Below are 25,231 nucleotides of genomic sequence, written 5' to 3'. Positions count from 1 at the left end.
ACTTTTCATTTCACTTGTGCCAGTGGTTCAGGGCATTTGCCACTGCAGGGAATCTTGAGATGAATCAAGGTCAAATATATAGTGAGACTGTAGCCTCAAGATGCTTAGGAGAGCAAACTGGCCCTGTACATTGACAGTATGTTCTGTGCTTAGTTAATGTGGAAGGAGGAAGTTGAATACGTTCAAAATGTGCTTTGATCATTTAATTTTAAAGTCAGATAAACTGGGAGTTTAGTGTATAGAGAAATAACCAGCAGTCATTTCATCTAAGGGAATTAGTAAAATATTAATAACAGAAGGAACAAATCCCTAATACTTTGTAAATTTTAACTTTGCGTCAATCCACAAATCACCTGGGCTTTAATTAGAAGAACAGACACACAAAAAACTAACAGCAGCTTAGCATGACTGATTTTTGTTTTTCAACGATGGCTCACTTGACATAGTTCAACATTTGTAGTGTGTTTAACTGCCTTACCTATAACGAAGCACTGGAACTAATTCAATACCGCTAAGAATTTGGATCAGGTTTTTTTTTTAAGTGAATACAGAAACATAAACTTGTGTTTTCATTATTAACTACACAAGGTTTTTAAAAAGTTTATCACGTTCTTTTTTATTGCAACATATGGAAGTGTGAACAACCTCCTTTTTCAGATTCTGACTGAAGATGTCAGCGCTGGAGACAGTGTTGAGTCGGACAAAGTGAAGGAGAAGGTGAGGTGTGCGTGATAAAACGGTGAAGGGAAAGTGGTTACATTACAAACACAAAACAAAGCTCTCCTGTGTCACGCTTATGCTTCGGTGTCAAGGGAACGCGGGACCTAGTACCTGTACCCGAGCTTCACATTTCATCTATAAACTTTCATCTGTGGATGTTATTATGTCAGGAATCCACATAAAAAGAGTGGATAGGGCTTCCCAAACGAGAAAAGAAAGAAAAAAAAAACAGAGGCAAATGAGGAATGAGAAATGAGAAAATGTAATAGGTTGAATATTCACACAGTTTGTTTATTTATTAAGTTATAGTTCATAGAGATAAGAGATAAAAAATTATTTTTTTAACAAGATGCATACTGATGGTTCTGTTTGCAACACATATCTACACAAAATGTCTTTGCTGTCAGTCTCCGTTAGGCCGCCTCTCCGCAGTTTTGGGTTTTAATAAACACAGCGGAAGAGGAGCTGAGGTTCGACAGCCATGAACTGCTGTCATTCCTTCCACCCAGCCCACGGGCTCCGCTCAGTGCTGTGAGTCACTCCACCGACATATAGCGGAACAAGACCCGATTGTTGAGTCAAATATCAGACTGAGCGCTGCACCCACCACCATGGGCTACGTGAAGGGGAGATGAGACACAAATTGGGAAAAGGAACCGCACTCGCAACTGGGGCTGAAGGTGGTTATTTGATTACTCGATTAGTCGAGCAACAGAAGATTAATTAGCAACTATTTTGATGATCGATCGATGGTTTAAGTCACTTGTTTAAGCAAAAATGACCGAAATTCCCTGGTTCCGACTCCTCACGTGTGAATTTGTGCTGGTTTCTTTCGTCTTTTACATTAGTTAACTAAATATATTTGGGTTTTTATTTTTCAACTGTAATGGTACATTTAAAAAAAAACACACTTCTCTGACAAATGTGTTCAGGGTATTTGCCACCTGCACTTTTCAGCTGTCAGTAGTTAGTTGCAGTTTCTATCTCAGACGTTCTCCAACTGCCATCGACCCAACCCATACAAACCATAAACCAGAAGATAACCTGAGCTGGCGAACGGTGTGCAGCTGGGCCGACTGGGCCGCCGGGCCAGCATCACTCGTACCGATCCACATGCATGCACTTCAGCATGCAAACCAATACACAAACACACGCGCGCACACACACACACACACACACACACACACACACACACACACACACACACACACACACACACACACAGAGAGAGAGAGTCAGAGCCCTCAGCTTGAATCTCTGCCAGCACAATGCAGCACTGCAGACATGGGTGTGGCCTCACCGAAAGGCCTTTTCATCAATACTTCTGAAAGTGATGCTGATGTGAAGACGCTGGGGGGGAAGAAAAAAAAAAAAAAATGTGCACTTAAACTTGCAACTGCAAGTTTTAAGTCATTGATAATATCTGTGTGTTTGATTGTACAGTCTGCTGCATCAGGAATAACTCCCCGGTGATCGAACTACACAAATCCACAGTGAGAAACACAAGTGTTCGTGCTACCGCATCAGCGGTCATCAAGGCAGCTGGATAAATATCTGGGGCAAACATCTGTCTTTACCTGATAACACACACGGCTCTTTTGAAGACTCTTTTAAAAGAAGACGCTACAATGCAACATATTGAACATTAATAATGAGCTGGGCTTTATCCTAAAAAGGACCTTCGGCCTCTCCAGATCACATCCGAGAGCAAATGCCTCAACAGTCACATAAGAGACGTGAAGAGAGGGTACGAGGGCTGCATTTTAAGATTATTTTCAGGATCAATTAATCTGCCAATCATCTTCCTAATGAATTGTCTGGTCAGAAAACATATCAGAAAACAGTGAAAAATTCCCATCAAGATTTCCCAGAGTGCAAGGTCTACAAAAGAGGGTCAATGTACTTTCACAGAAGGCTAAAAAAGCCACCAAATCTTCACATATGAGAAGCTGGAACTATCGATTTCTTTGCCTTTTTGCTTTAAAAATTACTCAAGAAATAAATTTATCGTCAAAACTTTTGCTGACTATTTTTCTGACGATCTAATAATCGATTCATCGACTAATTGTTTAAGCTCTACGGGACACACCAAGGAAGACAGAAAGGGCGTGCTTTCACATAAAGTATAATAACAGTGATGATTATTCCACATCGCCAACAGTAAAACCAGTGGAGAGGGTGGAGGGAGACAGATTTTTCTTTTCAATTTGGAATAACACAGTGACTCTCTGGCATTAACAGGGTTTTATTGGAAAGCACCAAAAATTTACAAGCTTTCACAGTCTGGTGATGTAATAGCTTCCAAATCAAAATCCTTTTACATGCCATGGTTCCACATCCATGTCCTCTTCACTCCAAATGTTTATTTTAGTGGCTGGGTGGGGTTAATGTCAGGTTCAAGCAAGGCTGTGGATTTCAGGAAGGGGATGAGTGAGTCAGTCACACACTAGTGATTTTTTACTGGTGACCATGTTTGTTTTCTCGATGAAGTGCAAGCCTAGGTAATTGAATTTAGATCCTAATGAGCAAGGTGGTACAGTGGATTTTCTTTAAGAGGTGTTTTTAAAGTCCGAGTGGCTCCAGCCCTGACCTAGGACCAGGCATCTCATCTCCAGTCCAAAACCACTCCGGGCAGAGGCTGATTTTTAAAACACTGGGATGACTAATAGTAAACCAAACATACACTGACTTTATAGTTTGTAAACGTAGCTACTATATAATGCAGTCAAATACAATTAACACCACGAACTGCAGCCTCCAAAATAATCACAGAGTTCAGTCATCACCTCTCTGACAGCCACCAAAACTGAATATGACAAATAGCTGTTGTTTGTGATTACACTGCACGTATTGACAGTACTGTGCAAATGTTTGAGGCTTTTAGAGGTTTAGATTCTTATCCATCACAAAATACCATCAGGGAAAGGGTCTGAACAGCTCCAAATTCGTTCTGCAGCATGGCAACGACCCCAAACATACAGCCAGAGTCATGAAGGACTATCTTCAGAGACAAGAAGAACAAGGAGTCGTGCAACAGATGGTCTGGCCCCAACAGAGCCCTGGATCTAACCATCATGGAGTCAGTATGGGATTGCATGAAGAGGCCTAAATCCACTGAGAGAGCCTTAATCCATAGAACTGTGGCAAGTTCCTTGGAAGATGCTTGGAACAACCTATCTCTGCCAAGTACCTGCAAAAACTGTGCGCAAGATTAAAACATGTTTTAAAGATGAAGGGTGGTTATACTAAATATTGATTTTTGTACCTAAAACTTTTGCACAGTACAGTATATGTATAAATGCCTGTACAAACAAAAATAGAGCTGACATTTAATACAATTTAATTCAATTGGGAACAATTGATAATGATTAAGAATTTAAGTCTTTTATCAAGCAAAGATATCAAGCATATGGTAGTTCTAGCTTCTCAAATGAGGATTTGGGGATTTTCTCTCTTTTCTATCGTAGCAAACTGAATATCTCTGGGTTTTTGACTGTCAGACAAATCAAGCTTATTTGAAGAAGGCGTCTTGGGCTCTGGAAAACTGTGGCAGGCATTTTCACTGCTCTCTGATATTTTTTCGTGATTTAACAATAAAATAAATAAAATAATCATGACTTGCTGCCCTGAAAATGCACAAGAGCATGCACATCAGTGATGGAGTAATCCGAGCATTCACTCAAGTATAAGAGGTAATAACGGAATGAAAAAAATACTAAAAATAAAAGCGCTACACTTAAATTCCAAGAAAATGCAATAAATACCTAAATATCAGACGTAGAAGTGTTAACTCTGAAAGACTATCTCATTCAAAATGTTCTATTATGGGCCCTTTACTGAGAATTTCAATGTCATAAAGTAGGTATCTTAATCTCTACATACTTTACTTCTGGCTACTTTAAATTCCAGCATCAAAATTGTTCTTTGTAAGATTAGTTCTGTAAATACAGTACATACAGTAATGTTAAACCTGATTCCAAAAGTAAAAATGAAATACAGCTGTTAGATAAAAGTTATGGAGTAAATGGAGCAACATTTCCCTCTCCAATTTAGTTAAAGTCTCACTAAACACAAATACTCCAATGCTATTGCTTTAAACTTATACCGAATTGCAATTACTAATCGTACCTTGTTAAAACCAGAGAAAAATAATATTGTCCGCATTAGAGCAGATTTGGTGGCATTTCAGTCGGCGCTGTGCTTTGATGTCGACGGAGGGTTGAGTGACCTGAGTCAATTTGCCTCCCTGTATAGGATGTGTTTGACATGCGCTAAGTAAATGTACTCAGCCATTACGAAAACAGGCCTATCTCTTAGAGCAAACACTGATCCCACTCACTCCAAAAACCTGTGTCAATATGCAATTTCTCAGTGCCAGCAAGTTGCTTGGATAACCTGCTACAGCTTCAAATGTAATATCTCCCTCCTGTTATTTTGAGAGAGCGGGGAGCTTTTTTAATATCAGTTGCAGTAGTGGAAGAAATACTCAGATCCTTTACTGAAGTAGAAGTGCAGATACAACAATGTAAAAAAAAAAAAAAAAAAAAAAAAAAATACTCAAGTAAAAGTCCTTCATTCGAAAGTACCAAAGGGTCATCAGGTAAATGTACCTCAAGTATGAAAAGTGAAAGTAGTGGTTGTGCCCTAAAATGTCACCTGTGCCAATATATCATCACAAATGACATTATTAGATTGTTAGTACTGTCTCATCAGTGTGTAAGCAGCATTTTACTGTTGCAGCTGCGTGTGGTGGAGCAAGACGGTCTAGGGGTCGGGCCCCTCCAAAGGGTCACCAGATAAACCTGAGAGGTTGTAAGATGATAAATGGGGTAGGAAAGAAGGAAGGACAAAGACCTGCTACACAAATGCGTATTCATTTGTTGGTCTTTTTTTCTAAATTTAAGTTAGCACATGTTAATTTCAGTAGGAAGCACACGATCCTGTTGTTTTAACAAATAATGCCCTCTTCTAGACTTTTGCTCTTTTTCTACTAGAAAGAAAAGGTCTCTGATAAATCGTTCCACATGGCAACCAAGTGTGTGACCAAACAAAAATGAAGTTTATTATCCTGTTTTTAGGACCAAGAAAAGTGAGCTGCACTGTTGAGCACAAAAACAATCTAACATCAAGATGTTACTGCATGAGAGGCCGGGTTGAACGAAATAACTCGTGACAATTTTAGGTTGAAGAGCAAAGGCATCCTCAGATGAAACCTCCTACGCTTTGTACTGTACACTCACAGAGTCCTGCGTTTTGTGTGTGGCGCTGTCTCTTGGTGAGTGCGGAGGTGTGTCATGAGGGATCGCAGGGTGGATTTATGGAGTGGTGACAGATCTCTGGGCCAGTACAGAAACCTCAATCCAACAATTTCCAATCCTCAATCTTTGCGCTCTCGCTGTGTGCACGTGAGCGTCTCTAGAGTACAGCATTTACAGCAGCTCAGTAAAGTGCGAGGGGAGAGTGGTAGGTATTGTCCGTCTGTGAGCATCAATGTCTGTGTTGAAACTAAGAAACCATGAGGAAAGCAATCAGTGTAATGATATTTTTAAATCATTTCCCACGCGCAAGGTTGCCGTCTTAGCTGCAATTCCGTACAGCCACAGAGAAAACGTTTAAAAGTTCCTCTCAACACTCGACTCAAAAAAACAAAACAAAAAAACAAACTAGAGACGCTCACTGTAAAAGCGAGAGAAGCAAAAAACAGACCAGACATGAGCAGAAAGAGAGGAAATGTGGGAAGCGCAGAAAGAAGCTTTCAAAATCTGGCTGCCATACAGTGAAGTGGAATGTAATAGTGAGGGGGAGTGAGGGGCGGGGGCACGATGTCCTGGAAAACTGTGTTCAGACATAGGGAAAGTCAGCAAATGACAAAAACTATTGTGGTGTGACCAATTGCAACTGAAATATCTATCAGTGTTGTCTCAAATCTTCACACAGCAAATTAGTCTTAAAGAGATTTAGGAGATACCTGTATTTTCTTTCTTTCTCTAAAGAGAGAATGAGCCCAATGCAGAGCTGAACGCATTAGTCAATTAATCGATTAGTCAATCGACAGACATATAGCCAGCAACTATTCTGACAACTAGTCAACTGTGTAAGTCATCTTACAGGCAGAAGTCCCAATAATCCCTTGTTCTAGTTTGTCACTTGTGAGTATTTGCTGCTTTTCTGTCTCCATCTTCCATTCATTACTATTCAAACCTTAATGATGGACGAATTCAAGCATGTGTTTCCTGTTTCGCGGACATCTCTCGCAGGTCAGAGTTCCCCTTTGTTAAACTAGTTAGCACGGCAACTAGCCATTATTTTCATTATCAATTAAACAGCCTGATTATTTTCTCAATTAACCGATGAATCATTTGGTCTATAGAATATCAGAAAATGGTGAAAAATGCCAATAACGATTTCCTAAAGCCCGACGTGATGTCTTCAAAGGTCTTGCTAACATTTCAAAACCCAAAGATATTAAATACACTATCATATAAGACAAAGAAAATCAGCAAATCCTCATAATTGAACAGCATAAACTGATGAACGTTTGTATTGTTGTTCAAACGATAAATCAATTATCAAAGCAGCTGCATCTTAATTTTCTGTTGATAGTTTGATTAATCGTTTCAGCTTTAAACTTTTTTTTTTTAGATTTTGGAAAGTTGGTTGGGGAAAACGAGCAAATTCGAAACAAACAAACATCCCCTTGGGCTTTTAGAAACAGTAATATTTCTCTGTTTTCTTAGATATTATAGACTAAACGGTTACTGAAATAAAAATAATTGTTAAATATAGCCATGCCCCAAATTATGTGCCTCCAAAGCTCTGCACAGATTTGCAGTTGGAACTGAAATATTAAAATGGGTCATAACAGCTAACTATACAGCCGTGTTTATCCCTTCTCATACTCCAGTCACGGGCTGTAACATCATCCTAGCGTCCTTTACAGCGAAGAAAGTCAATATTCAACACTCGTAACACTGGCAAAATGCAGAAAGTTATACGGTAAAAGTATTATGTTGAAGATAAAAAAAGGACAGAATTCACAGTTCCTCACATGAACTCTGTCAGGAAAATGGCTACACGCATTAATCTGTAGGACAGAGAGGATTACTCAGCCACGGAAATATAAACATCGGTCTCCAAGTATTTATAAGCTCAACAGCCTCCTCACACTGACAGTGCAAAGCTGTTGCTAATTGTTATCACAGATCGGTCACTGCCGGGCTGGGCCTCAGCTTTCCCAGTTTCTCAAGTTAACACCGCGGGCCAGGCGCGCACAGGACGAGAGCGGGTGACCGCAGCACAAGTGAAAAACGAGAGGGATCGATTACATGTTAGGATAGTAGAACGGGTTCTGCTGACGCTTTGCGGGAAATTAGAAAACAAAAGTGATATTCAAACACGTCTGGGGTATTTAAATGTATATTTGCGATCCCGTGGCTCATGTCAGAAGGTATCTCGGGTGTGTTTTTTTTCCACAGCTGAAAGGTTACAGCAGGTTATCGGGTTAGAAATCACAAGCAGACTTGATAGATGAAAAGAAATCAGGCCCTGTTGCATTCTTTATCTGTTGTCTTCCACACGATCTTACTGCATATCAAAATATATTTAGCAAGTTCCAAAAATTAATTTTATTTGAGGTTGACAGCAGCCATTTAACTTTTTTACACAGGTTTGTGAATATGTGCCTTAACTTGGAGAGAACTTGGCTTGAGAGTAAATGTCTATCTCAGCCTGGCTGAACGTCAAGTATCACTACATCTACAAATTTTCTATCAACAAATCCGAGTTGTGTTCCCGACACTGTCAGTACTGTTTGGGTTTCAGCTGCTTGTGTACTTGGTAATGGAGATCATCAATTAATTTTATCTGTTCATTCGGGAATGCCAGAGGGGGAAAATAACACCTGTGAGGCTAAAGGAGGAGGCAGATCTTGGAAGAAAATTGTGATTCCTTGATTACAGCAGCATTTGCCTCATTGCAACAGATTTTTTTGGCCACTTCCGGGCAGTGGAAAAGAGTTCTGAACAACACTGACATATCATAACCTTTTGAGCTGATACGGCGAACTTATTGTTAAACAGTTGCTTATTTACACATCCAGCAGTTGCGCAAAGCAACGTTATCTTTCATTTGGAGCCGTGCTCCTGTCCACCTGGCAATCGCAGTTTCAATATTCACTGGTTTTTTTTCTTTTCAGCTCCTGAAGGAAATATCTAATAGGCTGGTGCTCCACTGTGTTCACCTGCTCGTCCCCAAGCTGTGTGCTGCGGCATTCTGAGAGCACTGAGACTGAACCAAAACGGTAAAGTTGCGGCCGGACAACTAAACAAGCAGCTGAAACTCAGCGTAGAGCTAAGTGGAGCTGCAGAATCGGGGGTGGTAATTCTCCGCCGGTTCTCCACCATGAGCGACCACTCTCCCATTGTCACGCTGCTTTCACATTGTCGATCAGACCCGCTTGTTTGAAGCTTCATGGTGTTGTGTTTTTGAGATAAACCAACCTCTTTTGGGTCATTTTATCCTTCTGTCCTTTACGCAAACACATTTACATACACGTTTAGCTCTTACCATTGCCCCCGGTATCCCCAAGTATTTCCCTGAAACACACATTTAAAAAGAACTACACTTACACTGCCACTCAGCATATTGACTTGTTGCCTGTGTAATAGCTCATAGCTTTGGCAGTGACAGTGTAGAAAGCTCTCTCATGTTGTGAAAAATACTGTACATTCACCCAGTGAGGAACATGAGCTCCAGTTCACCTCTAACTTCAGCTGTCAGATGAATTTATACGCGTGCGCACGCGCTTCAGTGTGCGTGCGTGCGTGCGTGTGTGATACACTAAAGCGCGTGTGTTTTGACCTCTCAGTCATTAGCCAACACCCAGGTCACGTTAGCAAAGCTCTGTCCACACAGCTAGCCATGTCGGAGCAAAGTCGGAACAGGTGGTCTTATCAGCAACACACCCATATGTAGGCCACATGTCAAGCATTAGCTGGCCAACATTGAGCTCTGCTGGGGCCAGACAACGCAGCCAGGTGAGCGGAGTGACTTAGCACAATCGCTACACTGAAGCTGGGCCATGTGGTCGGGGCAGAAAAGGAGGTCAATCCAATTAGTTAGATCTTAGAGACACAAACATCGGGACTCTGTCCCATCCCGTGCCAATCCTGTAACATCCGTCCCCTTCAGGTCCTTTGTCTTACGTTACATACAGGTGTGTTAAACTGGCAGGGTCAGACAAATAAATGCATATTCATCGGTCTTCTAAGGCTTAAAAAAATCAAGATGAATAGGGAAAGGTTATGGTGTACACTGGGTGTTTAACTGTCTAGTTCAAAAAATCTGGGCCGCCCCGTTGTTTGACCTCACTAAGTAAGCCTTCAGCATATTACCTCATTGCACTCATCTGAGACGTACTATATTCTTGAAAGTACTCTGTGATGTTTTCCTGTCAACAAACACAGTCGTGTTTACATTCTTTCTGTGTGTGTGTGTGTGTGTGTGTGTGTGTGTCTGTGTTTCCTTCCTCATAAAACATTTCCAAAGTACATTTTTTGAATATTTTGAAACCTGCCTTGTTTACATCGGGCTGGCAGTCTTCTTTCTTCACGCCTTTTGCTGGTTCCTGACCGCCAGCAACTTGCTACTTTGTGACCAGTTGTTAAGCAAAGTTGATTTCCCCAAAGAGCCTGAGAAAGTCTGACATTATTTGTGTTATGAAAACATTTAACGATTTAAGCCTGAGGCCAGTGGTTATCGAGCAGGAGGAGTGCAGGTCGTGGCTGTTACAAGCTTTATGATGGAAGGGAACCGTTTCTCCACACTTATTAAAAACGGACCGCAGCACCTCTTGGCAGCCATTGTTCCTGACAGTTAGTGAGTCATTCGCGTTACTGCGGGCAACTTTCCTCAGGGCACCGGGATTTATTCGTAGCGTGGCGGCGGCACTTATCTTCTTACTGGGATGGGGCAGTGGAGATAGACAGACCTCTGCTGTAGCTATGGGCCAACAGAGGAAGGAGAGACGGAGGGACAGAGAATGAGGAAGATGATAATAGCACCTGATAATTGGCTTTCATTTCCTGAAGTGATAGGATATCAGGGGAACAACAGTCAAATCTTATCTTAGGTAAGACTGTCATGTCGATTCCTATATGAGCCAGAAGGGATCACCAAAATTACATCTAACTTTCCTCGTTTGGCACCGAAAAAAACTCAAGACAAACTACTGGAAAATGTACGCTGCACTGCACGTGGCCGGCTGGGATGATCTTTCCATGAGCGACTTGCTCCGGGGTGACATCCCTCATGTTTTCTGCTCCCTTCCAGATGTGTGTGCTTTTCGCACTAGGTTTTATTACGCCACATCTGGACATATGGGTAGCACAAGATGACCGCAAACCACACACACCACATGAGAACCTCTCAGCGGAGAGGTCACCTGCAAGGATTTATGTAACTCGAGTGAGGAGTGGAGGGCGTGCTTTGAGCTTTTATATAACAGACTTTATTGATAATCAAAATCATGAGGATGGAAAATCTGCTGGAGGAACGGGCTGTGTGTTCTGAAGGAGTGAGAGAGGCGGTTTCAGATTTTAACTGTTTCTGTCTACACAAATACCTTCAGTTTTTCCATAGACACAGATTATACATAACTAGTCAAAAACCTAACCTACACTTCAGATCATTTACTGAATTAAAAAAAAATGTTTTTAATTTGAGGATGCAAAGTGAAAGACAGTTTCAAAATAAGATATTCTGGACTGTTTTTCCTACAGGAGGAGCGCAGAGGAGTGGGAAGTGGACATGACTGAGCATCCACAAAGGGCTTTTAAGACAAGTCCTGAACATCTGCTCCTCCACAGAAATCATACGAGGGTTTCTGAGGAGGGACGAGACAGCTGCAGATGGACAAAGTCATGGCAACAGAAGGGAGGACGGAGAGTGTGTGCGCGTTTGTCATCGAGGAGAATCAGATTTCGGAGATCTCAGGGATTCTATTCAGCAATTTCAATTTCTTAATTCCTGAACTAAAATGACTGTGATGACTCTAACAATTATGTTCATTATCTATTAATCTGTGAATTTTTTTTTGTAATTATTTGATCAATCATTTGTTTGATAAAATGTCTAAAAACTATTCAAAATTTCTATCACTTTTTCCCAAAGCCAAAATCGACATATTTTAATGTCTTCTTTTGAACTACCACCAGTCCGAAACCTCAAAATATTCAGTTTACTATCACAGATGACAAAGAAAACCAGCAAATACTTCACATTTGAGAAGCCGGAACCTGTGAATATTTGAGTTTTTGCTTAAACAATTAATGGATTATCAAAATTGTTGCCCATTAGTTTTCCATCAACTGACTAATAGAGTAATTCCCTAATTGTTTCAGCTCTACGTGACTGAATCGAGAGACTTTTCATCACAAGCTATTAACGACACAGATGTGCTCAAAAGTCGTTTGTTTGAACGACTTGGTGTCGTGAATTTTACATCATACAGAATAAAGCCTTTTCTGTCCATCCCATTTCTATGCGACGCACTGGTGTTTCGCAGGTGCTGTCAGGGCAGTAGGGCAGCTGGTCAAGTCTGACAGCACGTGCTCTGTGTGTGTGTGTGTGTGTGTGTGTGTGTGTGTGTGTGTGTGTGTGTGTGTGTGTGTGTGTGTGTGTGTGTGTGTGTGTGTACACATGTGTGTGTGGGTGTGCGTGGGTGTGTGTGAGATGCTGATGAGGCACCTGCAAACTCTGGCATACCCCAGCATAAATAAAGAGCCTGTGAGGGGACATCTGTTGCTAACGACTGACTAGTTGACTCAGAAAGTATAATGAGAGATACGGGACACAGTACACAAGGCTACAGATCCTGTAAGATTTTTTTCTTTACTGGCCATTAAAAAAAAAAAAAAAAAAAAAACTTCTGGTAAATATACCTGGAAACATGTAGGGAGGCAACTAATGATTATTTGCAATACCGGTTAACCTGTAGATTGTTTCTTTTTTTCAATTAATCAGTTGATCATTTTGTGGATGGAACATTTAAAATAAAAAATAAAAAAGCAAAGAAATTTCCATCACAACTTCCCAGGGCCAAAGGTGACATCTTCAAGCGTCTTGCTTTGTGCAACCAAACCAGTGACATATGACTTCTCATGTGAGAAGCTGGGACCAGGGAATGTTTGACATTTTTTTCTCTATTTCTGACTGAAAATACCCCCCAGCCTAAACAGTCAGTCTGTGAGGTTGACTCACAAAGCGTAATGAGGGACACAAGACTCTCGTTACGCTTTGATTAACCGACTATCAAAATAATTCGCCGATTCATTTTCTGTCAGTGGACTAATGGACTGATTGATCAGTCGTTTCAGCTCTAGACAGATGTGCTGTGGCCGTGGAGACTGTGACAGGTTTACTTACCCTTTTCTTAACCTCTGCAAAGTCTGAATATTTCAGACAAGTTATGGATCTAGTCTACAAGTTAAAATAAGTTCTATTGCCTCTTTACCCGCATCGTGCAAAAAGAACCAACTGGAGGATGAAGGAAAGTGTGATTAAAGTCGTGATCATCTTGACTTCTGCTTCGTTCTGACTACACAACACAAACTACTAAGCTAAGAAGTCAAACACATCACTCTGAACCCTTTGAGACTGATGTGGCTCAATTAGATCTCTCTGTAACCTCTGACCTCGAGCTGTTACAGTGAGACCGAGGAGCTGTATCAACGCTACCCTCTGCTTGATAATTTTGTTTTTTTGTTTGTATTTTGTTTTGTTTTTTGGTACAGACGGGTTTGACAAAGCAGGAACAGCATGTACTGGTCTTTCCCAGCTAATGTTACCAGTCCTCATGTATACGATTTCAGAGAAAAATACGAGCTTGGCACCAGAGTGGCGAGATAAAAAAAAAAAAAAAAGAAAAGTAGCAGCTGGAGCTCTTGGCATTCGTAAACCTTCAGCTGAGAAAAATGCCATTAGTTGTAACACTGATGCTGCAAAGTCTGCAGTTGTTTTTTGCGGGTTATCATATATTAAATGTGACTGGGTGAAACTAGCTCAAGTACGACTTTACTGACATGGACCGAAAGAGCAACACCTGCTTTAAAAGAATATAAGTCTCTGCTTTACTTTGACAGAAACCCATCAAGGTTGTGGGAATTTATATGGATTCTGAAATAAGGCATCATTTATCAAGTTTTTTTTTTTTCAATTCTGTCAAAATATCAGGGTCCTTCTACACATACAAATCTCATTTTTCATTGCAGTGTCTTTTCACATGGTTCCACTACAGATAATACATACTTTTCTTAGGCAAATATGTGAAAACTAGAGCTGAAAAAATTAGTCAAATAATCGATGCAAAGAAAATCAGTTGGCAACTGTTTTTTGGTCTTAAATTATAGAAAACTGAATATATTTGGGTTTTAGACAAAGACAAAGAAAAAGACAATGTAATGGATATTTTCTAAAGTTTTTGGTGTTTTACAAACCAAGTAATTATTCAATTAATCCAGAAATTTATTAGAAGAATCAATAATTAAAATAACCGACAGTTGCAGCCCTTATACACGTATAATCTCAAATCTAATTTTTTCTGCACTGTTCTCTCACTGCTTCAATCATAGAAGATAGAAACATTTACTAAGCAAAAACACCTTTATGAAAATATCTTTAGTGAGAGTGTGGCCACACTGATTCATTGTGTTTGTCTGTGTATATCTTTATTTATTTATAATCATATATTAACTTCTCCCACCCATTTTGCTACTAAAACCACTTTTGCTTTCAATATCAGTGTTGCTCTATTTTGAACAAGCTATGCAATCACATCACATTCATTTAAAAATGAAAAAAATACTTTGAAATAGCCCTAAATTCATTTAAATATCTACAATTCTACCAAATTTAAAAACGGTTAAAACCATTTCACTTTAGGTAATTTCATTTTGATTTTATAACGTCTCATATATGACCACGTAACCACAAAAGTCTTACCACAACTCTCATAAAAATACAGAGTTTCCCACGATATCAAAACCTTTAACTTACAAAAGGCCAAAGTCCAGTAATGTTTGTTCCACTGGCTACTTCCACCATGGAAGGTGAATAAATGACCGACTGACCCATTCATTTCCTGAGGTACCTTTTCATGAGACTGACTAATGACAGTTATGGGGGTTACGGGGTGCAGAGGAAGGACATGATCATCTGGATGAGGTAAGGAGTATAATTCCCACAGCCTACAACACTGAGAAATGGAACAAAAAGACAAGCTTTTGTCATTGCTTATTATTTATTATTTACCAGAGTTCTGCATGCATTTTTCCAGAGACTAATTTCTTGCCAACCTGGCATCTCACGGACCACCACGAATCCCATTGATATTTGTAACAATGCAAATAGCGAGAAATCCAGCCTTGGAACAGAGACTTCCTCAACGGTACGGTGTGTGCTCCACTCTATACGTTTAGATAAGGACGTTATTTTTCTTCAGTATTTCTGTTTTTAGTGGCCTTTGACGGACACCATTTCCCATTAGCCCCGGACTAAACGTCAAAAGAGGTGCAGACATGTTATGCTGTTATAACAGCAGGACAGAGAAGACTGAGCGGTGTGGACGAGATTACAGCTAAAAGGTTTGAAAAATGACTTTACAAGAGAGTGCTGGGGAATTTAATGGATGTACGACGACAAGGACCTAAGTACCTGTGCTGCCGTGCTGGTGAGTTGCTGTTGTAGTGGTGTAGCGGAGGCCAATTTGTCTCAGTCGAGTGTGAAAAGGTAAACACCAGGAACACGCTTATTTTCTAAATGGAAGGCAAATGAAAGAAATGCCGAGAGAGAGAGACAGCATTGAGTAACAGAAACTAGTGGAACTGGGGCTGGCCACGATCTGAGGTCAGGACTTCGGCTCTCTGCTGGCTGAGTTAACTAAACCAACAAGTGGAAGATAACAGACAAGCAGTTGATAAAACTGATATCGGTTAAATTGAGAGATCTTTTGTGTTCATGACAGAACGGCCTTTCCACCATCATCTGGGACAACCTTTAGCAAACATTCTACTGCTTGATATTACGTAATCCTCATACTGATCATACTGAGCGGTTACTCAAAAACGAATGTAACTCTATTCTTCAACTACACTGCTAATCTCAAATTGGCTTTTTTTTTTTACTCCATAACGGAGTAGTACAGATAACCTGGCACTTGAGACTTGCACTTTGCCTGGTACTCAACCAGGGAGTGCAGCCCATAGGCAGTGCCCGCTGCCTAAGCGTTCACACTGGCCAGTATTACACTGTAATGCACCTGAGGTTCGCCTCAATAAAACACTGTAACTTTACACTCAGCAGGGGGACACTGCTCATGAACGGCGCTCAATCATTCGCCGTCTTTCTCATCTCATTTTTTTTTTTTCCCTACCCCTGGCCTGAGGAAAACAACACTTTCAGAGGACAGTAAATCTCGCTTGACCCCTGCCCAGTTGAGGGAGATCCCGTAATGCACACTAATCCCACTCAGTATTAGTGAGGGCTCTGGGGAGATGGTATTAAAATGTGCAAGTGTTCGTGGATTTCTGTGCGAGTGTGTGCGTGTACTGAGGTAGCAGCGAAGGTGATGCTGAGAGGTGAAACCGCTGACCTGGTTTGACTGACACTGGGAGTGTTTCTGTTGGCCGGGAACAAGGAGGAGCACAGCGGGAGTTCCAGCGCTCACCGGGCCAACGAGATCTGCAGGTCCCTTACATGCACAAATTATGACTAATGGGGGAAAAACAACTATAACCAAACTAATAGGTGAGATTGAGGATTTCTCGAGATACAATGCTCATTAAGAAAGTGCTACAGGATACAATCACAACTGTTTTGGAGAATGTGTGAAAAAGCTTTTTTTTTAACCATCTAAATGTAGCACAATTTTTTAACAAAACAGCAAAAAAAAAATTAAAAAAAAAATTGTTTCATTCCATTGCTGTTGTGCAAATATTAAGTGTTGGTTTTGTCGAGATAAATCGTTGATGGTGCTAATTTTCCATTCTGCTGCCATTAAAGTACTGCAGAGGCAGAGGGCGCAACACTGGGCACCACTCAAACCTCAAACAGTGAAAAACATGACGGAGATATGCTGTTGCTGTTAATTTCATGTATTTATTTTTTGGAACGCTACAATCTCCTCATGATTTAAGTCAGATTCCTCTGCACTTTGGTGCATTTTGCTTTTAACGATACACCAACTTTTACAGCTCAGCCAAGATCAAAAACGTTTTTGAAGTTTTGGCGTGTCCACTCAGGATTTTTTTTTGCACAAATTGAAAATGCAAATAAAAACAGGCGGATGGAAACCCACCTACTGTTTTCAACTGACAGTAAAGTGCTTATCTATTCTTAGGATGTTCCTTTACAAAGGGCTTGTGATGTCTGACCTGTTGACTTATGGTAAACTATTCCATAATGCTGTATCCTAAAGAAAGAAAAAAAAAACCTCTTAAACTTTAAACCTGAACTGATAGGTCTTTGGCCATCATATGTTAGGGAAACATCAAAACCAGCTGACAAAGCCACCATATATGGCTTAAAAAGTTGTTATGGCTAACATTTCAGCAAAACAGTAGCTTACTGTGAAGTTCCTGGTCACATGATGACCCCCCCCCACACACACACACACACACACACCCACACCCCAACACACACACACACACACACAAGCTGTCTTTTGGTCTCCACCAACTCATGAGAAAATATCTAGCTAATGGATGTTTGTGTCTCTTCACCAGTCTAATATTTGGCGCTGGGCAGTTGGTGTACAGATGGGGTCTATTGGAGCTTTTTAACTGGAAACAGTTGCCTATGGGGGTTGATGAGAACTTCTAACACACAACTGCTTAGATGTCTCTGTGTCAGTAAAAAAGTAAATTTATGTGCCTGTGTACGTGTGTGTGAGTGTGTGTGTGTGCGCGCGCGTGTGTGTGCACATGAAAGTGGGTTTTTGCATATCCTCTGATAGCAGCAGCAGCAGCAGCAGTACTTTCAGCTCAGGGGCCTTGTTGTGCCCCTGAAACATCCCAACAGTACACACACCATTAGCTGGGCTTCTCCACTAATGCCCTGTGACACCTCCCTGGTCTTGGAAGGCAGATCCCGATGACGCAGTGTCAGAGTGAGCAGCGTGAGGTAACCCCATACTCTCCCTCTTGACCCAGGGGAGAACAGAGGACAGCTGAGCTCATATTAAGCTGTCACTTTGCTAACAAGTAAAAACAAATGACCGTGCTTCCTGTGAGAAGTCTTTGTTTTCATCAGTGTCAACGGTAATGTTGAAGCAAGACTGGTTCCTTCCAAAAACAGCATGATTTCCTTGTATCGGTATCATGAAAGGTATGATAAAATGACCCGAATTCAAATCAGAAATTGTTATATTCCATCAACACCTCCATATTAAAGTAATTTGCTGATTACAGTGTTTTCTGTAGTATTTTTTTGGCAATTTTGCTTTTATTTTTTTGATAGCAGAAGCTTTAGAGATAGACAGAAAACATGGGTAAAGGGTAAGGGTTATGAAATGCAGCAAAGATCCCCGACTTGAATAGAACTGGGGACACTGCGGTCATGTGGTATGCGTCTTAACCATGAGGCTACCAGGGTGCCCCATACTGTTGTGCAGCTGCAACAATTATTCAATTAATTGATTAGTTGATCAACAAAAAAGTTAATCGGCAATTATTTTCATACTCAATTAATCGGTACAGTCATTGATAAAGGCAAAAATGCCAAAAATACGCTGGCTACATGCTCTTATTTGGTTCTACATGTGACTAGTTGCTGGTCTTCATAGTCTTCTATAACTATAAACTTAATATCTCTGTCTTTTGGACTTCTGATCGGACAAAAAAAGACATTTGAAGACGTTACCTTGGACCCATGGAAACTGTGATGAACATTTTTCACAACTTTCTTTCAGTTTTTTTTTTTTTTAAACACCAAACAATTGAATAATCAAGAAAATAAATCGGTACATGAATCGATAATGAAAAGATTCGTTAGTCTTTTTAGATATGTCACATAAAGCTAAAAAGAAAGGAAAGGTATTAGGTAGCACTTACAGAACTCAGCAGTCATCTAACAAAGACAAGACACTGTATTCTGCACTAACCTATCATTACTGATGAACAACGTTGGACAAACGGAGATCAAGCATATACTGTACAGGGGGAAGGTAAAGGTGTAAGGTGACATATGTCGCTTCTGAGTTGCTGTATTTGTGAGAATGAGTCAAAACTTCCTAAATACCATGTTCAAATTTTGGCATAGAGACAAAAGAATATAAACACTACCCAAACAATTTCAAACAGTAAATCCTAGTTTGGATATATGTAGTCCCAGGAATCTAAGGTTTAATGTCAGTTTCGGTCATATCTAGCGCAAGAAGGTAAACAACGCCAGGAATTACAGACAGCAGATAAGAGCTAAACCAACAAGAGGTGAAGTATTTGTTGTATTTCACATATGCTTGCACTCATCTTTATGCTTCAGGGTCAATTAAAGTCCAAAGGTGTTGAAGGTAACGATAAGTAAAATCAGTCTATTCCCCTTCAAACTCACATCTCAAACTGCCTTCATTTAGAAAATCAACATGTTCAACCAAAACGCTGTGACTTGCTTTATATCTAACCAGCACAACACGCCCTTAAGGTTTATGTTTCCATCTCCTTAAAGATGACTTTCATTGATTGAAGTACTTGAGCAACAAGGCTTGTCAGGATCTTAATACATAACTGCAGCTGTTGGCTGGTTCCCAACAAAGAACAAAACCTCTTGTAAGTGATATCCTCTATCAAGGGTTTTAAAAAGTCTCTCTATATGCTTCAGGCCTCAGGGTGAGTTTCCCCATTACTGACAGACAGCAGAAAACATCTGTCTGTCTGCTTTGCTTTGCTATAGTATTGTTTACTTGAGGGTGATGACTCAACACTGTCCCAGTATTCTGATGTCAATCATTTACGAAGGATGAACTGGCCCAGTCACTGATGCCCAGGGGTGTAAAGGAAAAGGAATATGCTGCATCTCTCTGCACTAAATTATGCCCCAAGTCACTGCCATTAAGCAAGGCACTACAGTGGCACTACCGCATGGACTTGGACCGCTTTTGCAGTGTTGCCAGGTTGGTTTGAAGATGTCATTATTAGCAGGAGAAGAATATGAATATTGAAAAAAAATAAGAAAATGTCCGCACTGTGGCAAACCAGGCCAAAATTTTGTCAACCCACCCAAGCTCATTTTACCAACATAACCCATTTTAAAGCCTAATTGAGCTGAAAGTAGCCCAAAAAAATCGGTGGAGTTCCCCTTTAATCCAACTGAGGCACAGCTTGTGAGACCAATGGCCCCATGTCAAAGGTCAAGTTTAAATTCAAAGCTCTTCAACATTAAGTTGAAAGAACATTAATCCCAGTAAAGGTCAATAATATTTACTGTCACCTGGGCACTGAATGTCTTGTCACTGACAAAATCCTGTTATGAAATACAATACACAACCACTTAAAGAAGGAAGTGAAAAAACAAAGAAATCCACAGAATATATTAAATATGGCAAATATCATTCCCCTTTTGCCACTTGTCTCCTATCCTGAATGAAGAGCCTTAACTAAATGAAGATGAAGTATTTCTCTGAGGTAATTTTGGCTGCCGCCCCCCCCCCTCCTCTATCTCTCTCCGCAGTAGCACCGCAGCTTTAGTCCCGGCATCAATCACCAGGAGGAAGATACGTAATCTTACTATGCAAACAATTAAAGGCTGCTCCTCTGCACTCAAAACTACTCACTCGTGTTGCTGTGTTGAGGATTAACCCAATATGCTTACACATTAACCCCAGAGACACATCTATGAATGGCATTCCTGAAAACTGTGTTTGCTAAACTGAGGGTTAATAAAACGTGGAGTAGAGCTACTTGTTGCAAAGATTGTTGTCTCACTGGCTAGCTTTGAACTTGGCTTCTAAGCTGCCATTTTCAACTTGACACTGATGTTAAGAACACTGGAAGAATTAGCTTTTGTACTGTGATAACCAATTTAAAAAACTTTCTGCTGGTAGATAAAGAACACATTTATACAGTCATGGCTGAATATAAGCAGGTAAAGAAATACCAGAAGACGTGTATACATTTCATACATTGAGCGCTCCCCTGTTCTTTGTTAGTGGATCAAGTGTAAACAGCTGGTGGACAGGTGACGTGACAGTGAGCGTTACAACCCCTCCGAAAGTACAACAGCGCTGCTGACACTATGCAACCTGTATTTGCCTCCCTCACTGGCAGCATTGTGCATACAGTTGAAGGGTGTTACATAACCTTTAGGAATTTAGGTGATGTTGAAGACAAATAAAAAAAACAATGTGCGGTTGTGAGCTTGTGAAAGACTCGTGTGGATTTGAGTGACAGGTCCCTGAAGAAGAAAAAGAATATGAGCGGAATGTCTTTAGTGATATGAAAAAACCCAGTTTCCTTCACAACCTTCAGCTGGGCCTCCAAAACGTCTGCCTTGAGACAATCTTTCCACTGTGCAGAAAAAAATGATCATAATCACAAAAACAAGAATCAGAAACTGAAACTGCAAGCAATTATAGGCCACTGGCTGCTTGCAGATAGAGAGCTCCTCTGTGCACTATATAATCCCCACACAGCTGGACTGAAAGTGCAATAAACCCCTGAATGGGAGCAGACACAACTAAGGGCCAACCATAGAGACAGTTGCGGCTAAGCAGTGTTGTGTAACTAACATTAAAAGCCACACAGAGGCAGAAATCGATCCATTTATACAGGCAAACTGTAGAAACTGTGAATGCAGAATTAAAATTTCGCACTGAACATATCAGCCCACACATATTAGTGGGACCTGATTATCTACAGATGTTATCTGTCAAAGTCATAAGTCATGTCAAACAAGTCTCAATGCAAGAATGACGAGATCTCGGCACATCAGCCAACTTGAAACTCAAAGGTTTGCCTCAACAGACAGGACCTGGAGTTATGAGGTCCGAAGTAGAGGGTTTTTATATAATAAGAGCTTTTCAATAAGAGCTTTAATTAACGTTTCAACATTAAGCTTGTCTTCTGATGAAATCACTCCAGATCAAGTCTAAATCGAGCCTCAACTCTTACAATGCAAAGTGCAATTCTTTCACGTTTCAAGCTGTGTAGTGGCTGTGTGTGCCTGTCTTATTTATTTTTTCATTTTTCCATGATTTAACTGAGTCAGAACTTGAGACAAATGTTGTTTGCTTTCATTGCTTTCAAGTCTCAAGTACTCCAAGTCTCAGAAGTCAAGTCTCAGGGTAGCATATTTATAACTTACGTCTGACTCGAAGCCAAGTTTCTAGTCTCAAGTGAACCGCTTCGTTATCAGCAAAGCACATCCGAAAACAATAAATTTATTTTAATGGAACCCAGAACGCTCGTGTTTTTGCTTACCTCTAGTACTGGCCCTGCCCCCAAGATTATCTGCTCCACTCCACTGGCAAAACCCTTCTGGCTGAGAGCGGTCAGATGATGAATGAGAAAGTTTGTGCTTTGTGTCTTCCCAGAGCCGCTCTCCCCAGATATGACTATGCACTGATTCCTCTGTCTCTGTAGCATGGTGTGGTAAGCCACATCCGCCACGGCGTAAATATGCGGCTCCAAATCTCCCAGCGTATGATTATCATACATCTTCACATACTTGGGGTTGTAGATGGGCAGGAACTTGAAGGGGTTAATGACGATGAGGATGCTTCCAACATAAGTGTAAATCTTTTCCTGGCGGAAACGCGAGCGCAGGTTGTCCAGCAGCGAGCGCTCGTTGAGCTCCGGCAGGCGGCACAGATCTGCCTGGTCCCCCTGAGATTCAGGCTGTGGCAACAGTCCACGTTCCACCATGCGCCTGCGCTCCTCTGTGACCTGCAGCCACATCTGGAGGCTGCCGCCATAGTGAATCGAGCCATCTAGGTTCTTTTGTCTTAGGAGGAAGCGGTAATCGTCGCCCCCAGACAGTGGGCGGTGCTCCAGTGCCACACGGGGCCAGAGCATCATCCTCTGCACAGGACAGTCACTGGGGTTCAGAATCCATTCTTCCCCACCAAACTCCTTCACCTCAGCTAGAACATAACACGTGGTACGGTCAAGCTGGAGGCGTTCCAAGACATGTTCGATGGCCTCAGCAGCTGTGGTGGTCTTGCGGGCACTGATCGGGCAGTAGATGGTGCCCTCGGCCAGGGCGCCCGGGTAGATGCGCACCGTGAACTCTGAGTTCTCGAAGCGCTGCCGACGGCCCAGGGTGCCCACGCCACCGACACCACCAGCGCCATCACGAGCACTCATGGCGGAGCAGGAGTTCCCATTAGCAGCAGTCCGGCACTTGCACGTCCTTTACTGGGATGGAGGGGCCACCAGTTCAAGACATTACCGCTGTAAAAGAGAAGGATGACAAAAATAAGGATCAATACGCTGCAGGCTTACAATGCTTTAAAATTTAAAACATGACTTGCTCCAGACTGTGTACAACCAAAGACACATAACTCTAACCTAACCCAAAATAAAATAAACACATTTTAAAAAAAAAAAAAAAACAACAACACATTTTTAAAAATCCAAGCAGTAGCAAAAAATTTGACTGTATATCTATTGTGGCTACAATTATTATTTTCATTTTCGATTAATACGCCGATTATCTTCTCAATTCTTTGGTCTATAAAATGTCCGAAAAAGAGTGAAGAATACCCTTTATAATTTCCTGAAGCCCAAGTTGATTTCTCCAAAAACTTTGTTGTGTCCAATCAACAGTCAATAAAATCCAAAAATTACTTATTCACTATCACATAAATCAAAGAAAACAGCAAATCCTCAAAATTTATTGGTTGGAATTTGGGATTGTTTGGTATTTTTTCTTGAAAAATGAGCGAGCATCAAATTGTCAGCATGGCTGCCAGTTTATTTTCAGGTGACTGACTGATCAATTAGTTGACTGATCGTTTCAGATCAAAAATTTCTGCGCTGAAACTGAATTGAATGGATGAAACTTCTACCCCCTATTCAACTGATCTAAGACCGAGCATTTCAACACAACCCTCTGCCATCTGACAGATTACGAAATTTGTCAGATTATGACACAAAGACCTAATATGCTGTTATGTAATCTACTAAAGGGCCAAATTATTTTGCTGGAACCTGACATGCGTACTCATAAAGGATAAAGGAAAAGTCGTCAGGATCTACAGGATTACCATTAACACACATACACACTCCCAAGCACACACGTAAGCTCTCACAACGCCAAGATCAGCATCTGCCATCCTCTTCACTGAATACACAATCATGCCATTCACAATTTCCCTCTTTAATACACAGCATCAGGACATCACGGGGTGAGTGGAGGCCACAGATACAATAATAGAGAGACGGAGGGAGAGACGGGTTTATTGACTGAGCTGCTGACAAAAACTCTCTGCCGCGCTGTGATTTCTTTGCTATCGTGAGGATTTGGACTGTTCTGTAGCACAAATACTCGATAAAGCTACGTCTGAATGACGTAACGAACCACGAGTTATTTTTAAATCGTCAACTTAATAGACATTTTCACGCAATACATGCGAGCACACAGCAGATCGAGTTAGGGTACAGGGCAAAATTTTCCTACTGGCCATCATCACCTCTTAAAATAAGGATAATATATTCAGATATATAATCAGCACAGCAGGGGATGGGGGTAAGGGCGCCATTCAAGCTACATGTACGCTGTACATTGCGTCCGCAAAACTACAAATTAAAAAGCTTTTAAATTCAAACATATATTCATGTCTCTTAAAAAGCCACAGTGGAGCCCTGCAGGTGAGTCATTCGACTGTATGATACGTAGAAAATAGTGTGGGCTCGTGCTATGAGCGGACGAAGCCCCGTGCTTCTAGGGGACAATGATTTCATCAAATCTGACGATTTGAAATACTGATGAGGCAGAAATATATATATATATAAAAAATATATTTTGGGTGTTTTGGCGATTTATATCAACCAAAAACAGTCTGTCAACCATTGATTAATCCTACATTGCAATAGCTGATATATTTGTCCTTTTCGCCCAACCCAGACAGTATTCAAGTCTTGTGTATCATCAGTCAGAAATGTTCCGTGCATTCCAGGAGTCATTATGCTACGTGCTTTAATTGGTCTTTACGTCGTACCCACTTTCCTTTCAGCCCATCTCCTCGACTTCTGCTTCAGATACCGATTTTCAAAAGCACACAGGAATGGGCTTCAACTTGTTACCGTCAGCTGTGGCTTTTTTCATGCAGGTACGGAGAGGAATGGCGTACTGTGGCGCTTAAGTTCCCCCAATTAATCAAAGAGTAATATGTGTTGTGGCTGCTCAAGAGAGAGATCAATTCTGTGCAGAAATTTGTATGTTAATATTTTCCCCAGTGTGACCGCTGCGACTGCCAGATGCTAAGTATGTAAGGAAGCATTAGATCAGTAATACATGTGAG

The 25,231-nt window shown here is 41.0% G+C and overlaps 1 protein-coding gene across 5 annotated transcripts in view; it reads right to left on the bottom strand.

Annotated features, from left to right (window-relative positions):
- myo9aa (myosin IXAa) overlaps positions 1–23,089 on the bottom strand; it is an 85,565-nt gene extending 62,476 nt beyond the window's left edge. For all 5 annotated transcript variants that reach the window (XM_040139258.1, XM_040139295.1, XM_040139266.1 and 2 more), the window contains exon 1: positions 22,188–23,089. In XM_040139258.1, the coding sequence (XP_039995192.1) occupies positions 22,188–23,072 (885 nt within the window). In that variant the 5' untranslated portion in view covers positions 23,073–23,089. The remainder of the gene's footprint in view (positions 1–22,187) is intronic.
- Between the last annotated feature and the right edge of the window lie 2,142 nt (positions 23,090–25,231).

Source organism: Xiphias gladius, chromosome 1 (assembly GCF_016859285.1).
Source record: "Xiphias gladius isolate SHS-SW01 ecotype Sanya breed wild chromosome 1, ASM1685928v1, whole genome shotgun sequence".
Lineage (NCBI taxonomy): Eukaryota > Metazoa > Chordata > Actinopteri > Istiophoriformes > Xiphiidae > Xiphias > Xiphias gladius.
This window is presented reverse-complemented; position numbering and strand designations above follow the sequence as displayed.